At 39.0% G+C, this 21,576-nt stretch overlaps 1 protein-coding gene across 2 annotated transcripts; it reads left to right on the forward strand.

Moving 5' to 3' along the window:
* The first annotated feature begins 4,789 nt into the window (after window positions 1-4,789).
* Window positions 4,790-16,990, forward strand: sts (steroid sulfatase (microsomal), isozyme S). Of its 2 annotated transcripts, XM_026932253.3 has the most exons (11): window positions 4,790-4,962; window positions 5,303-5,449; window positions 7,242-7,363; window positions 9,550-9,672; window positions 9,942-10,356; window positions 11,295-11,431; window positions 12,875-13,012; window positions 13,817-13,976; window positions 14,262-14,383; window positions 14,460-14,871; window positions 15,332-16,990. In XM_026932253.3, exons 2-10 carry the CDS (start codon window positions 5,304-5,306, stop codon window positions 14,852-14,854), a joined length of 1,758 nt encoding a protein of 585 aa, XP_026788054.2. In that variant the 5' UTR covers window positions 4,790-4,962; window position 5,303; the 3' UTR covers window positions 14,855-14,871; window positions 15,332-16,990. The 2 variants fall into 2 exon arrangements, with proteins under 2 accessions (XP_026788054.2, XP_026788053.2); XM_026932252.3 differs by having other exon boundaries at window positions 14,460-16,990.
* The last annotated feature ends 4,586 nt before the right edge of the window (window positions 16,991-21,576 follow it).

Raw genomic sequence — 21,576 nt, forward strand, 5'->3', positions numbered from 1 at the left:
AACAGGATGTGGTCCTCTCCTGTTGTAACCCAAAGCCTCAGAGTTTGATGTGTTTTGCATTCTGAAATGCTTTTCTGCTCATCATGGTTGTATAGAGTGGTTATTTGAATTACTATAACCTTCTTGTCAGCTTGAACTGGTCTGGCCATTCTCCCCTGACCTCTCTCATCAAAAAGGCGTTTCTGTCCACAGAAGTGGATGTTTTTTTGTTTTTTTTGTACCATTCCGTGTAAACTCTAGAGACTGTTGTGTAAATCCCAGGACATACGCAGTTTCTGAAATACTCAAACCCTAGCACATCTGGCACCAACAAGCATGCCAAGTCACTGAGATCACATTTTTCCCCAAACTCTGATGTTTAATGTGAACATTAACTGAAGCTCTTGACCTGCATCTACATGATTTTATGCATTGTGCTGCTGCCACATGATTGGCTGATTTGATAATTGCGTGAATGACAAGATGTAATGGTGTTCATATTAAAGTGGCCGGTGAGTGTATATTATTTATAATCTGCTACAGTCTTGCACTGATATTTAAGGTGACATATTATGCAGTCTGCATAGCCAATCTGCTCAATTATGCTGTCTAGTTAACATGATGCTTCTCCTGCTGTGCTTGTAGTTAATGTTTGTAATTACACATGCTGTCTCATATATTTATTGTATCATGCTGCACTTGTTCTTGTCTTGCACTCTTGCACCACTGTATTATCTTGTATATAGCAACAACAATATTGCACCCTGCTTTAGATGTGTTTGAATGTGATGACAGTAAAAAAAACTGACTTGAGTTTATGTGTAGATGTTCAGCAGTTCTAACAGGATAAGGACAAATGCTAATACTGATCTACTTAACAGTGTTTCATTTGATCCAGTCACTGGTGCTCATTTAAGAACAGTATCATTACTGGTTTAATACTATATATGGTATAAAAAGGGTAACAAAATGTAAATAAATGAAATAATTCATCCACATCAGAAAGCTATCACTGCCATCTGCTGGTGAGAATGTCTTCTAATAGAGTGTATTACCTAATCTAGGGTAAACTAGGGTGAATGCAATTTTTTACTCTTAACCTATTCAAGAAAAAAAACAAAAAAACAAGATGTCACACTAATGATGTGCCCTTTTGCTCCACACACATTCAATAGGATTTTTGATTAAAACAGGTCCTTTGATTGCATGCAACATATGAAACAGAGGAAAGTCCCTTCCTCATCGATCAGTTTAAAGGTCAATCTGTTTTCCTTCTCATGTTATTGCTTAGTTTGTGATCAATGCTTCATTGGTGTGTGTGTGTGTGTGTGTGTGTGTGTGTGTGTAGCTCTAATATGACTCAGTGACAGGTTCTTGCTTTAGCCAAAGACCAAAAATCCATAATACAATATTTATAAATTAATATGATTTGATGTTTCAATTATGTTTCATGGCCCTGGGAGCTTGCTGTGAGACATTTGCTTCATACAGGATGTGCTCTTTTCTGAAGTACTTTTTCCTTGAAGCAAATCTGCGATACAAAAAGGCCTTCATGACTATAACTGAGAGATGATTTTCCAATGATTAATCCTTTTTGAGTGACTCCTTTTAAAGGAGCAGTTTGTAACTTTTGAGTGACTGCCTTCTCTGTAGCTAAACTTACCTACGTATAGCATTTAAGGAAAAGAATCAGAGTTAAGCAGGTGAGCAGGGGTTTTTACTGGGGGGTGGAGCTAATTTCAGGGCCAGAAAATGATAAATCTGAAAAAAAAAAAAGACATTAGAAAAGAACTAGCTAGATCATTGAAAGACGATATTGTCGATCACAGTGCAGATCACTATTAAATTCAGATGATTATTTTTATTACTATCTAGCAACACTTTTCAACGATTACAAACAGGAGCTTTGCGTGAATCAGTTCCCAGGTTTCAGTGAATCTAAAAGTTCTGTTTTCCAACTGCAACTGCTCTGAAATGTACAGTAGCTTTCACAGTATTTCTAGTGATGATTCAAATAAACCAAATCAAAATGCTCATTCACCTCACATATACAGGAAATTGGAGTGAATCAAATAAACTGAATCAAAACACTCATTCAGCTCATATTTACAGGGCATTTGACTGTATCAGATAAACCGAATCAAAACGCTCATTCAGCTAACGTATACAAGACATTCAAAAGGATGAAATCAAATCAAGGAATCAAATCACTAAGGTGTTAATGCCCATCACTAATAGAAAGTCTAGTGCTAGTCACAGTGCCAGTAACTGAATGTGTCTGTATATGACAGCAAGTTGGCCAGTGGGATGTTGTAAGTATATAATTAATCACTTGATTATGTCATTAGCTAGGAAGGAACATTAGCTGGCAGTCTGGTGACTCTGCTGCATTTGCATACAAACTAGGACTTATTGCTATTACAGAGGAACTGGGACTGTGATGAGAGGCGATTGAGAGAACGAGAAACTGCTAAAGGATACCGTTTTGAAAATATTGTCTTTTTTGAAATGTATTTTATAAAAAAAATTCTATTATGTTGAAGAACCCATAAGGAGAACATTCAGTCATTTGTTGCTTGATTTCATGTGCAGTACATTCTGGTATACAGCATAACACAACATTACGCCATACATACATTCGTCTCCTGCATGTTGCAGTGCATTGTGGGATGCCATTAATGCATGTGTGTTCCATTGCTTTAGGGTAAAAACTACATTGGGAAACCTTAAGAAATGGCCTCATTAGGTTTACTGCATGTGGGGCAGCTTCCAAATTTCCTTACAACTGTTAAGATTTGCCTGAAGACTTGTTTCCGAGAGCATTTAACATTTATGTAGAAACTCTTGTGGTGTGCCTGTATCTATGTCTATCTGTGTGTATTTCTATATACATACATATATATATATATATATATATATATATATATATATATATATATATATATATATATATATATATATATGTGTGTGTGTGTGTGTGTGTGTGTGTGCACATACAACTTACTCACACACTACTCTGCTTAATGATATTAGTATTAGAAATATAGTAATACTATGTGAGTTTTAAAGAGCTTAACATACTCATAACACACAGTATCAGCTGATTTTATTGGTTTATTTTATCAGTTGAGTCCAAGTTTGTATTTTGTCCACATTTCTGTTTAGTTGCAGTTCTTTCTCTTTTTCCTTCACTTTGCTTGCAGGACCTTCTATCCCATTCAATTTTATTAAATTATAATACACATTTGGTTAGATTTTTCCATCCCAGAATTTAATTAACCATTGTTCAGACCACAGAGGAAGAAGAAGACCACGGCACACTACAAGCTTTTGGAGCATTGGAGTACATCTAGAGGTCATGTCAAAACAACCTAAATATCTGTTTAAAATCAATATATAGAAGCTAACATATGGGCCAGAAGAATCTAAACAGAAGCCTAAAAATATGAAAGTAGTGATATCATTTGCATGGTGGTGTTGTCATTCACAGATTTTCTAATGTATGTTTGAAATGATGTCATTATTATTGGTCTAGAAACACTTTCAAAAATGACAAACTGTACCTTTAACTAGTGGAGCGTACTGACTCTCTCATGTAATCTAGTCTCACTAGCAATCATACTACAGTGTAATAGCAACAATATTGAAGCACAGCTTGAGATTAAAAAGAGAAAATAATGAAATATAAAGCCATACTCCAGTAGTGTTTTCAACACCAGTACTTTAACAGCTCAAGTTCAGCAAGACAAACACTTGAATCAGTAATTAAATTAGCAGTTAAGTAGTTGTTGTAGCGTAATATTTTAACCTCATATTTTTCAGATAAAGGTTGCAAAGAAAGGGGGTTAAATGAATGAATGGCCACATAACACTATTGTCTTAGCTTCATGGATGCTTTGCAGCTGATTATACTGAAGGGATTTGGTCAAAATATCTACATGAGCTAGATATAATTCTTTTTGGAAAGGGGGGGGGGGGGGGGGGGGGGGGGGGGGGGGGGGGGGGGTTTGCTTATTTACAGCAGGTGGCGCTGTTTGACTGTACAAGAGCATATGTGATCCTTTGTGTAAAAGTGTAAAAATTCCGACAGCAGACTTTCAACATACCACAGAATATAGAGATAATAAGTGACAACCAATTTAGAGCAATGAAAATAATTTAAAACAAAATGATATGTAAATTATTTTTGCTTATTTAATTTGCCATTACCATGTCATTGCATTAGTGTCGTTATAAGCTCAGACTGGCCTTTCAGTCTTTCAAGAATTATATTTGATTTATTTTTTATTTATTTATTTTTTTTTAATTCATGTTTAAATGAATTAACCTTGTTCACAACGTGCTCACAAGTTGGGACACTGCTCAGTTTATTTAAGTCTTAAGCCTTAAGCCTTATTTAAGACTAAACTATTTAAGACTTTCTATTTATATTTAGACTCAGACATAGCAATACGAATAATAATAACAACAACAACAATAATAATAATAATAATAATAATAATCAAGCGTATTTGTTAGAGATAGATAGACAGACAGATAGATAATATAAATATTTAATATTTTAATATTAATATAAAACATTTGTTATCTCTTTCTCTCTCTATTGTATATATATATATATATACATATATATATATATATATATATATATATATATATATATGTGTGTGTGTGTGTGTGTGTGTATGAAATATATAAAATAGATATATAATATATAATAGAAAATATATATAAAATAGATAACTTGGAGCGAATAGATTGTCCAATCAAAACGTCAGGCGCAGGTCACGTGATCACTATCAGCGTTAACTTCCTTGTTTTGACCTGTTTGTGTCAGTGGAGTTAGTGAGTTAGTTCAGTGGAGGTATTTACACTACTGAAAGTATTATTTCTCACTCTGTGTAGTGCACTCGTACATGAAGGAAGGAGCTGCTTGGTATTCGACGCAGTGAAACTCTGCTAATAATTCATTTCTCGTGTCAGGTAACCTTGAATACCACATACTACACTTGGGATATGATAATACACGTGAAATGTGGTATTTGAACGTGTTCAGTGTGTAGTGTTGAGCCTTGGCTTTGAATGTGGATAGGGTTATAATGATGTTCCTGTACACCTCACCATATGTGACCTGTGTAAGGATGTGAGCACACTGACATTTTCATCCATGCATAATACCCTGCAGTTGTAAAGCATAACACTGGCAGGTTGGCCTTGCACTTTTAGTTCCAGCTACTCTAATAAATGTATGGGCTGAGGATAATATTGCCAAAGAAGAATTCGTTGTTGAATGCTTTTTGTCTTTTCATTTCACCCTACGCAGAATGAAGTCTCCATGGACCCTGCTCTTTCTCGGCCCGCTGCTGTGCGCTCCTTCAGCTTGGGCTGTTTTGAAGCCTAATTTCGTCCTAATGATGGTGGATGATCTGGGAATAGGAGACCTTGGATGCTATGGAAACACAACTCTGAAGTAGGCTGCATGGCGTCACTGTCGGCTTTCATTTAAACCCTTCAGGGACTGAGTGCTTTTTCATACACAACAGCTCAGCAATACAAAGCAAAAGTGATGTCTAGAACTCAAACAAACAGCCGTACTGGAAGGACAACTTGAACAAATACGGCGGTTCTAGATAGAAAGGTTGTCAGGGCAGAAATGTATGGTTTAATCAGACGCTCCATGGGGTTGTCATAGATGATGACCCACTCTATGTAGGCAAAGTGATATAGATGAGGCACTCCTCTTCACCGTCCCTCCTCCCATATCCATTCATTAAAGTGTCATTCCTTTTAGGAGCATTGACTGAGAAGGAGATTGAGAGAGGCAAGTGTCCTTTACGTTTGCATTCAATCCGAGCAAGAGCTGTTTAAGGATTCGACAGTGATGAAAACTGCCACAAAAAGTTTGCACCCACTGGGGAGAAATAAGTACAGGATAGTTGAGAGCCACAGCCAAACAAGACCCATGGATTAAATGTCACAACACCGTCAAACCACAAATGAAACCATCTTTCAGGTCTAAGGCGGCCAACATGTGCTAATAATAGCAATATAATATAATATTTATTATGTTTATAAATAATAATTTATTATTTATCCACATGTGTAGGTTTTTCAGAAGAAATGGCAATACTTCATATATCAACTCAGATGCTTGAAATGTCAACTTTAGGCATGAAAGAAGTCTGACTACATGGTGACAGTCAGGAGCTGACAGCCACAGGGAGAGAGAGAGTAAAATGCATTGTTATTAGTAGTATATAATACATATAATTGGCTGTTATTTCCACATGTTTAGTAATTATACACTTGAGACCACGGTGATAAATTAGCCCAATGGTCAATAAGTCACAAATGTCCAGACGAAAAATAAAAGAATCCACTGAAACAGACCAAAACTAATTTTGCAGGAAAACAACAGAGCTGTCAGTTTCAGACTAACAAGTAATAGAAGTCTATCTCACCCCAAATCCTTTTCATAAATATATGTGCAAATCTTTATATACTTGCTACAAGCAACATCCTCAAGATGTGTAAAATTGTCTGTGTGACTTTATTTTGTAAGATGGGGCTTAGGGAGTGAAATGATATTCATCCATTCATCTTCAGTAACTGCTTTATCCTGGTCAGGGTCGAGGGGGATCCAGAGCCTATCCCAGGAACACTTGGCTTGAGGCGTGAATACAATGTTTTGGATGTATTCGGGCTCAGATAATGACCTTAAAAATGGTAGAGGCAACCAATATAGAAATATTGTGGCAAAACTGATTATAACAGCAATCAATTTTGGTCCCTTATGATTCCAGTTGTAACTTAGTGAAGACAGTAGCATGCGCTAAGAACTGAACCAAGGCTTCTGGAGGTGCAAGAATATAGATTACAACACGTCACACTGTGTTCTAAAGCACATCAATGAGTCGATTTGTCATCAGTGAAGAACTGGATGTGATTTGAGGCAGATATTTGCAGAAATGAGTTTGGGTGAGACGGACTTCCATTACTTGTTAGCTACATTAGCCTGAGTGTAAAACTAAAGAAGCAGACATTAGACGCAAAACATGTATTGGCTGATCGACTCCCTTTGGACGGAAATCTGGGTAAATTGTATTTTCTGCTGAAGCATGTAATTAATATTTGATATGATAAAGTCATTATAACTGAATCCCCTGTCAGCCACGAAACACATTCACCTATGTGTCATTCACTGCAAAGAAAGCGCTAATAGGTCTTTTTGTAATGGATGTGCTTTGTGTTTTGTGCTGCAGGACCCCTCACATCGACAGGCTGGCGGAGGATGGAGTGAAGCTGACCCAGCACATCGCCGCCTCTCCTCTGTGTACACCCAGCAGAGCTGCCTTCCTCACCGGCAGATACCCCATACGATCAGGTCAGCATTAGCTCACAGCCCCGCTGTGAACCAGTAGGGAATGTAGTTATTTCAGTGGATGGGAGGTGTGATGTGCTTTAGTGCAGAAGATTTACAGGGCTCTGTGGTAAACCTGTCAGGCTGTAGGCTTTTCATTATGATAGCTTACTCTTATGCAGAGGGAGAAGTTATGCTGTATGTTGTCAAGCTAGACCTTATTCTGGCAAGTCTTCAGACAGGCCTATTACTATGTTGTTGAAAATGGTAAAGAAAATGTCAGCAAAAGGCAGGCACTGAATTTGTATTTGTAAACTTAATTAATCTAATTATGTCTAAATATTGTGGTTTGACATTCTGTCATGTTACCATGGGAACAACTTGTAACAATCCGTGAACACAAATATGATGGTTTATCAAAACAAGCGAAATGTTAGTTATGAGATGTGCAGTTATTTACATAACCCGTGACAGTTTAAGAATAAGAATTTAAGAAATTTAAGAAAAAGAATCTTTTTTTGAATAACAATTAAATAACACATCCAATTAGGGATATTTGGAGCTGAAGCGTATGGGGATGCTGTAATAGTTTTTCAAGAATAGTTCAATAGTTTCAATAGAATAGTTTCAAAGTATAGTTTTTCTTTCCTAAATAGTTCAAGAGATAATTAACTTCTTTTGCAAAACACTGGTTGCAAAAGTATTTGCACCTCTACACTTCATTTTATGCTTGATCATTAAGCATAAAAAAATCACTTTTTTTGGCAACCACAACATACTTCACGATAAACAAAGACAACCGTAAAACAATATGCTGATAGAACACATACTGGCACAGACAAACAAACAGCACATTTCTACACTAAAAACAGACTTAAACTAAAAAAGAGACATTAAGGGGCAGCTGCAGGGCCTCATGAATGTGCACATTAGAGTATGGCATCCTGCTTTGAGAAGCTGCAGCAACAGTAACAATATTTTACTACGAATAATAACAGTGAGTCTCTTTGTGGAATGTCTAACAAAAGTAGGGGTTGGATCAGGGGCCAAATTCATTGTCACCTCACATCACTGTAGATATGGCACAGGATAAAGTCACCTGCACATGCACACAGAGCTCCATCACCTGTATGCAGTTATATGTTTCAGGAGGTCTTGATGGTAGGACAGTATTCAATACTTTATCTTTTTTACAGACTCTACAAAATGTTATTGTTACTGTAAAATGTGTTGGAGGATGATTTGTGGGCAAAGCAAACTCGCTCCGGCTGGTTGTAGAGGATCTTGTACTCCTCCATGCATGACATCATAAATTCCATGTTCTTAGGTTTGTTCATGTAGACTGTCCTCATTATATGAGATAAATTTTTTTTTCAAAGGAAGAGACTGAGGTGGCCTTCAGGAAACATTGATTTTCTGTTCCCATAACTATTTCTGTGTTGTTCTGGAAGTATTTGTGCCAAACCTTTTGTGAACCTCATGACTGACCTTAATCTCTTGGGAGAGGCATCCAGCTTTTAGTATAAAATATCCTGGTACAGTTCACTATAACATCAATTAATTTTAGTCTTCTCTAATTATAAAAAAAAATAGCTCCAGTGATGCTTGCAAGAAGAACAACATACAACACTTCTAACAACATTGTTGTTATGGAGGTGATTCTGATTTTGAATCTTTTCGAATTTTGACAACCCCAAGAATCAGTTAAACTGTGCAATTCTGAAAATGCCAAATTTCCAACTGGTCCAAACTTTTGGAATTTGCTAACATTTTCCAGCTCATGCCTAATGTTGTTCACAGGCTGGAGAACAACAAATACAGATTAGATAACAAAATACACAAAGAACAGATCAGGTAAGAAAAAAAAACCACACACGTTGCAAGTGAACAGAAGTGATTGTTTTGTTCACTACACTGTATTTTAGCTAGATGCAGTTAGTGAGCTAGCTCTTTTGGAACAGTGCGAAGTCAAAAGGCATAAATAGTATTTCCAGTACACCATTATTGTGATTACTGTTTAGGCATACTACTTAGTGCACATTATTTGGTTTGTGATGCAGCCCTGAATTCTTTCTGACATAGTGCAACCTACATTACAGTGTTCTTCTGCAAGTACCATTCAACAGCATTTTCTACCAAATTCCACATTTATTAGAGTCCTTCATACTTCCTTTTATAATGTTGTGTGTGTGTGTGTGATTTCGCTGCAGGAATGGCCAGTCATGGTCGTGTTGGGGTGTATATAATCTCTGCAGTATCTGGAGGCCTTCCTAAGGAGGAGATCACATTCGCCAAGATACTAAAAGAGCAAGGCTATGCAACAGCTCTGATTGGTATGCAATATATTTCACACATCATACAAACCATTTCCTAATGTACCAAAGACATTCAACATGTAATATTCATGTGGTTCATTTAGAATCCATGGTTCCCTTTTTGTTTTCTTTAAAGAGCATGGAAAACATTTGTGTTTTGCCTCAAGGCAACTGTCTAAACTAACAAGCACTAAGAAAGAATCATTCGCAATGCATGTAAATGACATGCAATTTTTTGTACTTTTTTTTAAAAATTTTTTTACGTAATTTGTATATATCCTTCACAGGAAAATGGCACTTGGGCCTGAACTGTGAGCACAACACTGATCACTGTCACCATCCCAGCGCTCACGGCTTCGAGCACTTCTATGGCATCCCCATGACCAACCTGCGCGACTGTCAGCCAGGCCACGGCTCCGTCTTCTACCAAGTCCGAAAACACATTCCCTACAAAGCTCTGGGCACCGTCGTCGCCACCCTGCTCCTCCTCCATGCTAAAGGACTGGTTCTAATATCCCGCAAGCTCGCACTGTTCCTGGGGGCAACGCTGTTTATGACAATAGCCCTGTTTTTCCTGTGGGTGGTCACGTTCCCCTACTTCAACTGCTTCTTAATGAGAGGATACGAGGTGGTGGAACAGCCATACGTGTCCGAGAATCTCACACAGAAGATGACCAAAGAGGCCATCGAATTCCTGGAGAGGTCTGTGAATGTTGCCCCTTCTTAATTAAAGAATTAATCCAGATTTTTATCAACCTAACCCACCACATTTGCAGTGTATGATTGATGACCACAAATAAGCTGTTTGCTTGAAAATGACCTATAATAATGGACGTCTAAGGGCAGTTGCATCAATAAACATTTATGATCTTTTCATTTAGCTCTATTTGTGTTGGTTGCCGTTGTGTGCTGCTAGCAATAAACTCCTTGTGCTGAGGATTATGTTTAAAATGTTATGGCATTTAATGTGTAATTTTAAAATACAGTGTGTGGGAGGCAGGCGTGAGTGCACAGAGCAGTATCAGCAAGCATGGCCATTAAAAATGAGTGCAAAGTGCTGTGAATTACACCTTAACTCGAGAGGAATGTTTAGACCTTGGCAAGCGAGAAGGAAAGAAGCATGCGTGTCTCAGTGCTCGCAGAAATGAAGTGCTCACACATGCATCAGTTTCTCTGCATACTCACTTTACTGTTCCACACTTTTATGTGCACGCAATTCATGGCGCACTATGCTCATTCTCTATTAAAGATATCGTTTAAACGCCTTAAGACATTTTTTCAGGTTACTTGTTGCTTATTGTAGGACTTGCTATAATATCTCTTCATATTTTCACAGAACACAATTTGTAATATGTGAAATATGTCCAGGTTGCTGTCATTCTTTGTCTGATCATTAGCACAACAGTGTACACCGGGCTTACATCACATAGTATCATGTTGGTATCGAACCTTTTTTTATGAATATGAGTAAACGAGGATGGTATCGGATCAATACCAGCGTTGTTATCAGTATATCGCTAATATTTATATTGCAAATAATTGTGCGGTTTCTTATCTGTTTGCTTAGCTTTCAAGAAGATTTGCTATAATGTCCTTTACAAAGCCTCCTTTAATAAAGCTTTTTCAATATTGTTTGACAGGAATTCTGCGAGACCGTTCCTGCTCTTCTTCTCCTTCATCCAAGTTCACACAGCTCTGTTCGCTTCTCCTCACTTCCGCGGTAAAAGCCAGCATGGCCTGTACGGAGATGCAGTCATGGAGGTGGACTGGAGTGTAGGTACTGAGTCTGGAGTTCGCATGTCAAAACTTAGGAAGAACACGAGCAGTGTGTGGGACAGCTGTAATTATACTGTAGTACATGGAGCGAGACTGGCTGTGAATATAACAGCTGCAAGCTAAAAGAACTCAGAAATAGGAGGAGCGCTTTTTGTGATAACATCTTTATCTTCATGTCAGTGCTAATTACAACAGCTATAATCTCTAGGCACTTCTGTTGTCTGTGCAACTGCATGAAGTCAGCCTAGTTTTTATTTTGTTGGCTGTAAAAGACTTATGAGTAAATGAGCATTTAATGGTGGAGGCCACAGTGCCTAGCGTTCGTTTTACAGAATGGACGAGTTTGGTCATCTATACCCATCTGGTGCAATTAAATGCAACAGGGATTAAAAAAAAAAAAAAAAAGCTTTACTAATTATTTTATGTGATTTGAATTCAGAGTGGTTACCCATTTAGCAAGCTGGTTAGCAATATATCCGTTTCTGGAAAGCTTAAAGAATCTCGTAGATTCCTCAAAATCATGTTTGTAATATGCAAGCTGTTCTGCTCAGAAAAGAAAACACTTTCTAATGGGAATAACCCCAGTTGTTCCTGTTAACCATTAAAATAATTGGATACTGACGGGTAAATGGAAACCACTAGGCCAGTTTCCATTAGGAAGTGTTTTTTTTCCCCCCAGTGTAGTAATATGTGTAACTTACTAATTATGTTTGTTTATTATTGGACTTTACCATCAGGAAAGTTGAGACCTTTCACTCCCACAAGCCAGACTTCTGAAACATTTGTGAAAAACAGTGCTACAAATTTTCCCATAGCAAACATGTGAGGGTATTGAGTTTACATGCTGCTAACTGCTATGCAAAACTATTGAATAGCAACAGGATGCTGTAAATGATTGTGATGTCGTGGTGTTCAAAAATTAATGTCCCTGTTGGACTGATTTTAAAATAAACTACCAGGTATCTAACAGTATCCAAATCATATTTTTCCCAAGCTAGAGAACAAACTGATTGATAATAAAAATACACACATCGGAAGCGACCAGAGGTGATAGTTTGGTTCTGTACATTGTATTTATACTAGCTAGCTAGAGCTAGTGAGCTAGCTCTATCGGATATGTGAGGAGCCCTGTCTGATAGACATGAGCCTACACAGTGTTGTGTGAGATTTACAGCACTTTTGCCTGGCAGGCAGTAACTGGGGAAATTTCTGTGAAAAACATCTTTTCTCATAGCTCATGAGCAAACATGCGAGCATGTCTCATTTATATGCCACTGACTGTTTGTGGGCGGAGTCAGTTTGCCAGTAATCAAGCATCAAAATCCTTTCTAGGTGGATAGACTAGATTATTATTGTTTTTGTTTTTCTTCCTTGTACGTTGATGATACATCTGATAACCATAGGCCAGTTGTATTATCACAATGTGTCCTGTTTCTGGTCCCAGGTCAGATAATGAAAACTCTGGAGCGGCTAAAGCTGAAGGATAACACGCTGGTTTATTTGACCTCAGATCAAGGCCCGCACTTAGAGGAAATATCCATCCATGGCGAGGTTCACAGAGGTTACAGCGGCATATATAAAGGTAGAGTGTATATATACATCAGAGGGAGGTGAGCAGTTAGTAGAACAGCCATCTTTACAGTAAGTAGTTATACATCAGAGGGAGGTGAACAATTAGTACAACAGCCATCTTTATTGTAAGTACTTATACATCAGAGGGAGGTGAGCAGTTAGTAGAACAGCCATCTTTCTAGTGTGTAGTTATACTTCAGAGGGAGGTGAGCAGTTAGTAGAACAGCTATCTTTACAGTAAGTAGTTAGACATCAGAGGGAGGTGAGCAGTTAGTAGAACAGCTATCTTTACAGTAAGTAGTTAGACATCAGAGGGAGGTGAGCAGTTAGTAGAACAGCTATCTTTACAGTAAGTAGTTAGACATCAGAGGGAGGTGAGCAGTTAGTAGAACAGCCATTTTTATGGTGTGTTTATACATCAGAGGGAGGTGAGCAGTGGGTAGAACAGCCATCTTTATAGGAAATAGTTATAAATCGTAAGGAGGTGACCAACTGTCAGAAGAACAGCTGTGAGTTAAGCAAAGTTATAAATAGGAGATATTATTAGTGAAAACAGATGCTTTTTTATGTCTGCTGAAGCTGAAAAAGACAGAAAAATGCTAGTTGCGTGTGTCTGCATGGTGAGAGATTCTCCGATGGTAATTAAGTATTTTATTTGAAATGCCAAGTGTCCACTAAGAGCACTCATTTTCAAGAGCTCTTGAAATAAACACTAATTAAAAAAGACTTTTTTTTTTAATCCAAAGATGGCCTTATTTTATGTCACACTCTAAATGCTAACAGTGTCTCAATGATGACTTCTCTTTTCGAGCAGGAGGGAAATCAACCAATTGGGAAGGAGGGATTCGCGTGCCAGGGATCCTTCATTGGCCGGGAAAGCTACCTGGTGGAAAGGTTATTGATGAGGTCACAAGTAACATGGACCTCTTCCCTAGCGTGGTGAAATTAGCCGGAGCTAGCATACCCAGTGATAGGTGGGTCTGTCATTAAATGGCATTGCTGTCAATCAAAATGACAGCTTGGACAAATGTGGGTTGATTGGTTATATGCCGCTCTCAAAGCTTCGAAACTAGAATAAATTTACAGTAGAAACGTCAAAAGTTGTCAAAAATGCACCTGATGGCCAGTAGGTGAGAATAAAATGTCTGGATTTTCACACACAGTGCTTCTGTATACTACACTGTATACATTCATAATGCAAAATAGCAAAACAAACAGTGCTCTCAGTGTGTGTGTGTGTGTGTGTGTGTAATTTTCAGGGAGATAGATGGACGTGACCTCATGCCATTACTGCAGGGTCGAGTGCAGCGTTCAGAACATGAATTTCTGTTCCATTACTGCAATGCCTTTCTGAATGCTGTGAGGTGGCACCCCGCTAACAGTGAGTCTTAACACACACACACACACACACACACACAAAGGTTTATTTTTTGAACTTGCCTGTCTCCTTTTACCAGGTACCTCAATATGGAAAGCCTTTTTCTTCACTCCTAATTTCTACCCTGAAAACTCTACCACCTGTTTCCACACGCACGCTTGCTTCTGCACTGAGGCCTACGTGACCCGTCACGACCCTCCGCTGCTCTATGATCTGTCAAGGGACCCGTCTGAAATGAACCCACTCACCCCGGATACAGAGCCCAACTTCAGCTCCGTGCTGGAGGTGATACTGGAGGTGGAGAGGGTGCACACACAAGGTGTTAAAGCTAACGAGGACCAGCTCTCAGCCACACACATGCTCTGGAAGCCCTGGCTCCAGCCATGCTGCTCCTCCCTCCACCAGCTGTGCATGTGCCAAAGAGACTGGCAGAGTGGGATTGTGGGAAATGCAGCAGAGGGCGAGGGCGAGTAAAAGAAATGAGTCAATAGGTGTGTAATGACACCTGCCTTGCATGTAGAGTGGACACAAAGGGAATGAGGGTGCAGTGAGGTGCAGAGTGTTTACACATTACTGATTAAAAATCTCTCCAATTACTTTTTGTTTAATTTTTAATATGACCAGATTTAAAAAAAAAATTGTCAACAAACTACAACACAGGGTTTAGCAAGTGAAGGCCCCACCATTCTTTGCATAATTAGTTATTACCTACTAATTAAGATATTAGCAGATGCCCACCTCTAGTCTCAACCATATACCCCATGACCCTTTCTGGCAAGCTTTCTAAAAACAAACAGCATAAAAAAACGAATAGTGTACCTCTTCTTTGCATCTGTATTTGTATCCATTTAGAACACATTATCTGTTCATTTCAAATGATGGATTCATATTTTGTTACATCCATAATTGGGAGTCAGGATGTATCATGTGGGAGGTTTTTTTTTTCAACAGGTCTGCTCCAGTTGGTGTGGACATATCTGCATCCTGCAACTCCTGGGCTGAAAATGAGTCCCACTGCAGCCCTCCACGGCTGTCATATGTAGATGGAAAAGATGGCTGTGTATATACCCAGTAATAGAAAAGCATGACTTGATTCAGTGTAAGTTAACTGTGAAATGAATTGAACAAATGTGGATGGTTTTACACTTTTGCAAAGAAACAATGCAGCAAATCCTATCTCTTGATTAAACAAATCGCTTGAAGAAAATGCAGTCAGTCTGGATGATGTAGTGCCCCAGAAATCCAGGACTGTAAAGCTAAAACATATCCCAGGCTTAATCCCATTCCTAGGACATGTAGAACCTTAAAAAGAACCCTGAGTTCTGCACCTATGATTTGCAAAATCCTGACGATGCAACAATATGACGATACTTGAAGAAAAATGATGTGTGAAACGCTCCACCTCCTGCAGTGTCACAGTCTCACCTAATGATAAAGTACCCTAGAAACCTTGGAATGCAACGCTAAATATCACACACTTGAGCCCATGGCTAGGATTTAATCCCATAATCCCACGGCTGGACCATATGGAGGACCCTGAGTTCACATGCTAATATTGAAATCCCTTGGCACGTTGGCAAGTGTTGGAACTTGCATTCCAGCCTGATCTACTGTACTGCTTCAGTCTCAGTGGATGAAAGAGGATGTGAAAGAGAGGGAATCTTGCTCTTCTTTTGAGTTTGGATGATTTATGAAAGGCCTTTGGAAGCTTCATTGAGTTCTTTGAGGTGCACACAGGTGCAAAAGATGCAAGCTTTTCCATCACAGTATGCTCATACGCCGGGTTTTCGCAATATGGTGCTTAATGGAGGTATTAAATCCAGTCTCTGCCATGTCTTTTCACAACAAACACCTCACTTGTCTGTTTTTTTTAATCTTTATTGTCAGTTTTTATGGGTCATACCCTGAATTCATGCTGTGCGTGTTGTGTCAAGCATTCTGTAAAGACTTCAATCAGTCCACACCAGTCGCATCTGTGCTACTTGCAGGAGAAAGAACAAGGCACTTTGATTTGAACCTGTTTGGGCAACTCTAGCATTCAGTTATCAGTTAAGAATAGGTGAATTGACATTTCTGGTGATTATGTTCTTTGTACTGAGAGATATTAACTGTTTAATGTTATGTAACTGCTTACTGTTTTGTTATACCACAGCACTGTTGAATTTACTGAGTTTGTATTAATGCACTAAAGTAACAACTTGCACAGGGATTTGTACTTTTTAAAAAAATTAGTTGTTATTTAACAAAGACAAAATGTCTAATCATTGCTATAATGAGGTTTTCTATAAGGAGATTTCTATAAGGAGGCTGGAAGGAGTCTCCAGTGTCAGTGCTTTATAATACCCTGCCATGGGAAAGTCTTCAGGACAGAGGACTTTGCGCTTTGTGCTTGTTCTGTAACATGACATGCTGTCGTTTTAAGCCTTACTAATTTCAAGAGAGAGAGAAAAGAGAGACTGATGAGGGAGTGACTGTAGCTGCTGTAATGTTGGTGTTTGTGTAACATGAGTATCATATCGTGCAGACACTTTGATGGGCAACTACAGGTTGCACAATCATGACATCTATGTAGATTATGATTTTGAATTAAACTCAGTGATTTATACTTCACTTACGCACACACTGTTGCATCTGAGATCATGTCCCATGTGAGCCGGCCTTTAGACTTTAATCACTCTTGCTGGATACTGCATATGATTATAAACCTCTCAGGTAATGAAAAAAGTCCCAGGATGGTACTGATTCTCTCTGATCTAGGATGCTTGGAGAACCACAATCCATTTATGACAGGGAGTTGGTTCAAATCCCAAACTGAGAACTTTCATTTATCTCTTTAACATGCTTACTGAGAATTATCTGGAGCATGAGGTAAGACACTGGCGAGGCTGGCTTACTCGATTAAGACCGTATGCTTGGAAAAGTGGTAATAGTATGGCAATTTGGAGCCAGGGAGCACCTGGCAATGGAGTAGATGGTTTATTTAAAGAGTAGAGTTGATGCCAACACCACTGTAGAGCCATCCTTTTACTCACTGCCTCGAGCCAGCTGGTCCATTTCCATTTGAAAAGAGAAATGCATCCCATCTCGACGTCTTTAATTTCTCTCTGCCTTGAACTTCATTAAGCAGTTTTTTGATAACTGCTAGGGAAAAATGCTATTTCCAGTCAACAGTTAATGAGATTGATGCAGGTTTTGTTGTTCGTATTCACAGCGGAACGACTAAGATTTACTTTCCTCCAAATGGCTCAACGTGCCGTGTGGCATATAATTAAATTAAACTCTGTTTTTGTAAACACTTTGCTTTATTAATTAACAATTAAGTGCCGATTGTGGTGCCGGTGGTTTGATTGAACCCTTTTGTGTTACCTGCCACTTGAAATGGGGCATCAAATGATTAACCCGAGTAATTGGGGGGGGGGGGGGGGGGGAGGGGGGATTGAACACCATACTTCTCTTGCAGTGTGAAAAGTGTCTTTTGTTTTGTTATTTGTTTTCTTCTTTATTAGTTTGACACAATATGAAAAGAACCCCTGGAAAAGGGAAACGACGTTTAGGACCATTTTCTGCATTGTAGTAATATGTGTAAGATAATCTGCAATCCAAGTTACAGTTCCACAATTTGGCAACACTGTAATGATTAGATTAGTGAAATATTTTTGGATTATTGGCATGCCGGCAAGTTTGAAAGTATTGGCCATGACCACATGTTTACTCTGGCTGGCATCACAGTGAAATCACACTCATCGCCTGGACCGTGCCAAGTCACAGCATATGTGCTGTAGAGATACACTCCCTGCCCTTAGTCCCCTAACCATTGCTTAAAATAGAGGCTAACCCACTCCTGAAGGTATTATGATCAATCCGACCCATCTTGATAGGTATTCTTTTTTTTATATCTGCCCACAGTTACCAATTAGTAAATTATACTAAAGCGATTTTACTGAAAATGAATGAAGATAAGAATGTGTGTAATCGAGCAATCTGCCATGTCCAATATGTTCCTAAATTAATGAACAAGCTGCATCTCTGACCACCTGGACAACAATAGAAGCCAGCTCTGGTGACTTTTTTGTTGGGTCACATGGGATCCAAGTCCCAATACACACCTTTAGTTTCAAATTCCAGTCCATCACATTGAAGACCTCATATGCCATTTCTGTGCTGTTTACCCCAATGGTACCCAATATGGTTCAAATATAGGCCCTATTCACAAAGACTTTTTGTTCCACAGCTGACATTTCCAACCTTTTTCATCCTCAAGAAAATCCTGAAATGCTTGGCACACTGCCAGACATTAACCTTTCTCTTTATAAAAGAACCTGTGCAGCTCGGCTGGGCTCGGCTTGGTCCCATTTGTGCAACAAAGTGGTTCGCACACATATGCTAGGGACAGACTTCTGAGTGCAAGATAGCCATCTACCCACAGCAGTCTATGCTTTCCTTTTTTTATTCCACACTCGCTGGCTCATGGCTCATGACACAGCAGGGTGTAATTACATAGGCAAATGAATACACATGTTGGGAAGCCTCCAGAAAACAAGCACACTAGGGCTTCTTCAATTCTTGAAGCCACATTTCCATTGGAAAGAACGAGGAATACCAGGCGTGTGAGCCAGGGAATCTCTAGCCTCAGGTGCATGTGTTACAAGCTGGGTAAAAATATACACTTTTTTTCCCCCTTTAAATGCAGCACCCAGCTGTTCTATGAGTGTTAATTCTGCAATGGGCATCTAACTAATGACGGTGGATGAAGCTAAACTGTCTCGTAATGACTTATTTATTCATTTGGCAGACAGTTTTACCCAATCCAACTAACAAGTGAGACAGGATACAAGCATAGAGCTAAGCAGTCAAGGGCCTCTGGTACCTGTTTTCCACCAGCATATGCTGTTAGTGCTTTGGTGGTGACATCATTTCATCACTATGACAAGAACTGTTATTTACATGACGAAGTAAAATACGAAGTGAAGCTAAGAAACATACTGGTGGAAGCATGGCTTGGTTCTAGTGGTTTGGCTATTAAACTCATGAAAATATGACTCAGTTCTAGCCTATTACACCTGTGGAAATGGGTTGGTTCTAGTGTTTTGCCTGGTGGAACCATGGCTTGGGCCCAGTGGTTTGGCTGTTAAACAGATGTAAATGTGGGTCAGACCAAGAGTTGGCTATTAAACTGGTGGAAACATGGCTTGGTTCTGGCAGCTCAGTTCTAGTGGCTTGGATATTAAACTGGTGTAAACATGACTTGGTTCCTATAAAGGCTCTTTGTTTCTACTCCAGTTTCATGATTGTGGAAAAAGTGGCATGGTAGTCCTGGGGTTTGAACTCATAACCTTCTGAATATACAGCACTTTTTTTTCCTTAAAATTTTTCAAAACAATTGTGTCAGGGCTTCTTAGTTACAAAACAGAAAAGTTTTTGCCTGATTGTTGGGAGATTGCAAATTCAAATTCCAACAGTCTCAGATTGCCCTATGATGTAGCATGAGCAAGATCATAGATCATTCGAGATCACATCATAGGAGAACTGAAAACATTTAGACAGAAGTGGCTAACTGGCTTCATGTCTCAGAGGAAGCAAAAAATGTATTAAAAAAAGTTTATACAAAGAATGTTGCAACGAAATTATCAAATGATAAATATCTAAATATGGCATGTGCTTCATAATTATCCACAGTAGATGCTCCAAAGAATCCATAGCATGAATAATGTCTCAACTACGCTGTGTCGTATGTTTCAAGACGAATGGGATATCATGCGACGCCAGTGATCCACAAAGCTGATTCATTCATCAGCATCAACTTAATGGTGCTCAGTAAATAATATGCAGCTCGTGTCTAATGGAGACTAATTGAAGCAGCTGCCGTGTTACCATCTAATCACTGCATTCATGTATCTCTTCTGGTGGAACTTCTGTAAAAGGTTTCATGTTGCAATTTACACAACAACAAATAACACAGTGTCTATTAAACTGCTGGAAACATGGCTCAGGTCTAGTGGTTTGGCTACTAAACTGGTGAAAACATGAGTTCTAGAGGTTTGACTATTAAACCTGTGGAAATGGGTTGGTGCTTGTGGTTTGACTACTAAACTCATGGAAACGGTAGGCTCTAGCAGTTTGGCTAATAAACTGGAGGAAACATGGCTCAGGTCTAGTGGTTTGGCTATTAAACTGGTGAAAACATGACTTAGTTCTAGCATCTTGGTTGTAGAGATATAGCTGTTAAACTGGTTGAAACATGGCTCACTTCTAGCAGTTTAGGTGGAAAATAGCTTAATTCTATTGGGTTGGCTATTAAACTGGTGGAAACATGGATCAGTTCTAGTGGTTTGGATATTAAACTGGTGGCTTTGGCTCCAGGTTCAGTTATCTAATGATAAATATCTAACTACAGCTTAGGCTTCATAATTACCCACGTACATGCTCTAGAGAAACTATAGCATGAATAATGTCTCTGCTTTGGTGGAACTTTCATAGCACGCCACCTCATGTTGAATGTTGAACAAGAGCAAACAACACATTTTATCAAACAGGTAGGCAAAAACACTGCAGGCTCAGTGCACAATTGTTTCCCATGGAACAGAGTTCCATCAGGCTGCTTGAAGCCAAGTTGAAGGCGTCTTTATGTCTCCTCATCTCTCTTTCTTTTACTTTGTCTTCATATCACAAACACACACATAGCACACCGCTAATCTTTCACCCTTCCCCAGGGAAGCATAACCAGCTGGCGAAATCAAGGCCAAGCAAAACGGCTGCTCAGAGAGGTTAGATGACTCGCAGAGTTCAAACAGCCTCTCTCGTGGTTACGCTTGTTCTCCGAGCATGAAACCGAGGGACCTGCAGACAAATTCCGTTACGGTGGTGTTATGAAAACTGGTGGCAGGGATACTGCTGCAAGTTTTAGCTTGGGAAGATAGTGTTCTCTAATAAGACAGGCTTCATCTTTGATTCTGCACTCCAGTAAGAGCTCTGTGAGGGCACGTTCCTTCAGCTACACAACGTCAACCCCCACTTATTTTTGCTTCCTGCTTTCATAATGTCATGCTTAGGCTAAGCCAATTCTCTCTACATTGGCATCTCGGTTAAATCCAGAAATAAACTTCAAATATATTCAAACTTCAGCTGCCAGACTCGAGGCTCCATGCACATAACATTCCCCCCATACTTCAACAGTTACACCAGCTGCCTGTTTTGAG

This window comes from Pangasianodon hypophthalmus, chromosome 26 (assembly GCF_027358585.1).
Source record: "Pangasianodon hypophthalmus isolate fPanHyp1 chromosome 26, fPanHyp1.pri, whole genome shotgun sequence".
Lineage (NCBI taxonomy): Eukaryota > Metazoa > Chordata > Actinopteri > Siluriformes > Pangasiidae > Pangasianodon > Pangasianodon hypophthalmus.

Excerpts from the sequence above, each read along its gene's own strand:
- sts (XM_026932252.3), top strand. The coding sequence starts at position 5,304 with ATGAAGTCTCCATGGACCCTGCTCTTTCTCGGCCCGCTGCTGTGCGCT. Across the intron at positions 5,450-7,241 it reads TATGGAAACACAACTCTGAA|GACCCCTCACATCGACAGGC; the intron begins GTAGGCTGCATG and ends TTTGTGCTGCAG. Across the intron at positions 7,364-9,549 it reads CAGATACCCCATACGATCAG|GAATGGCCAGTCATGGTCGT; the intron begins GTCAGCATTAGC and ends ATTTCGCTGCAG.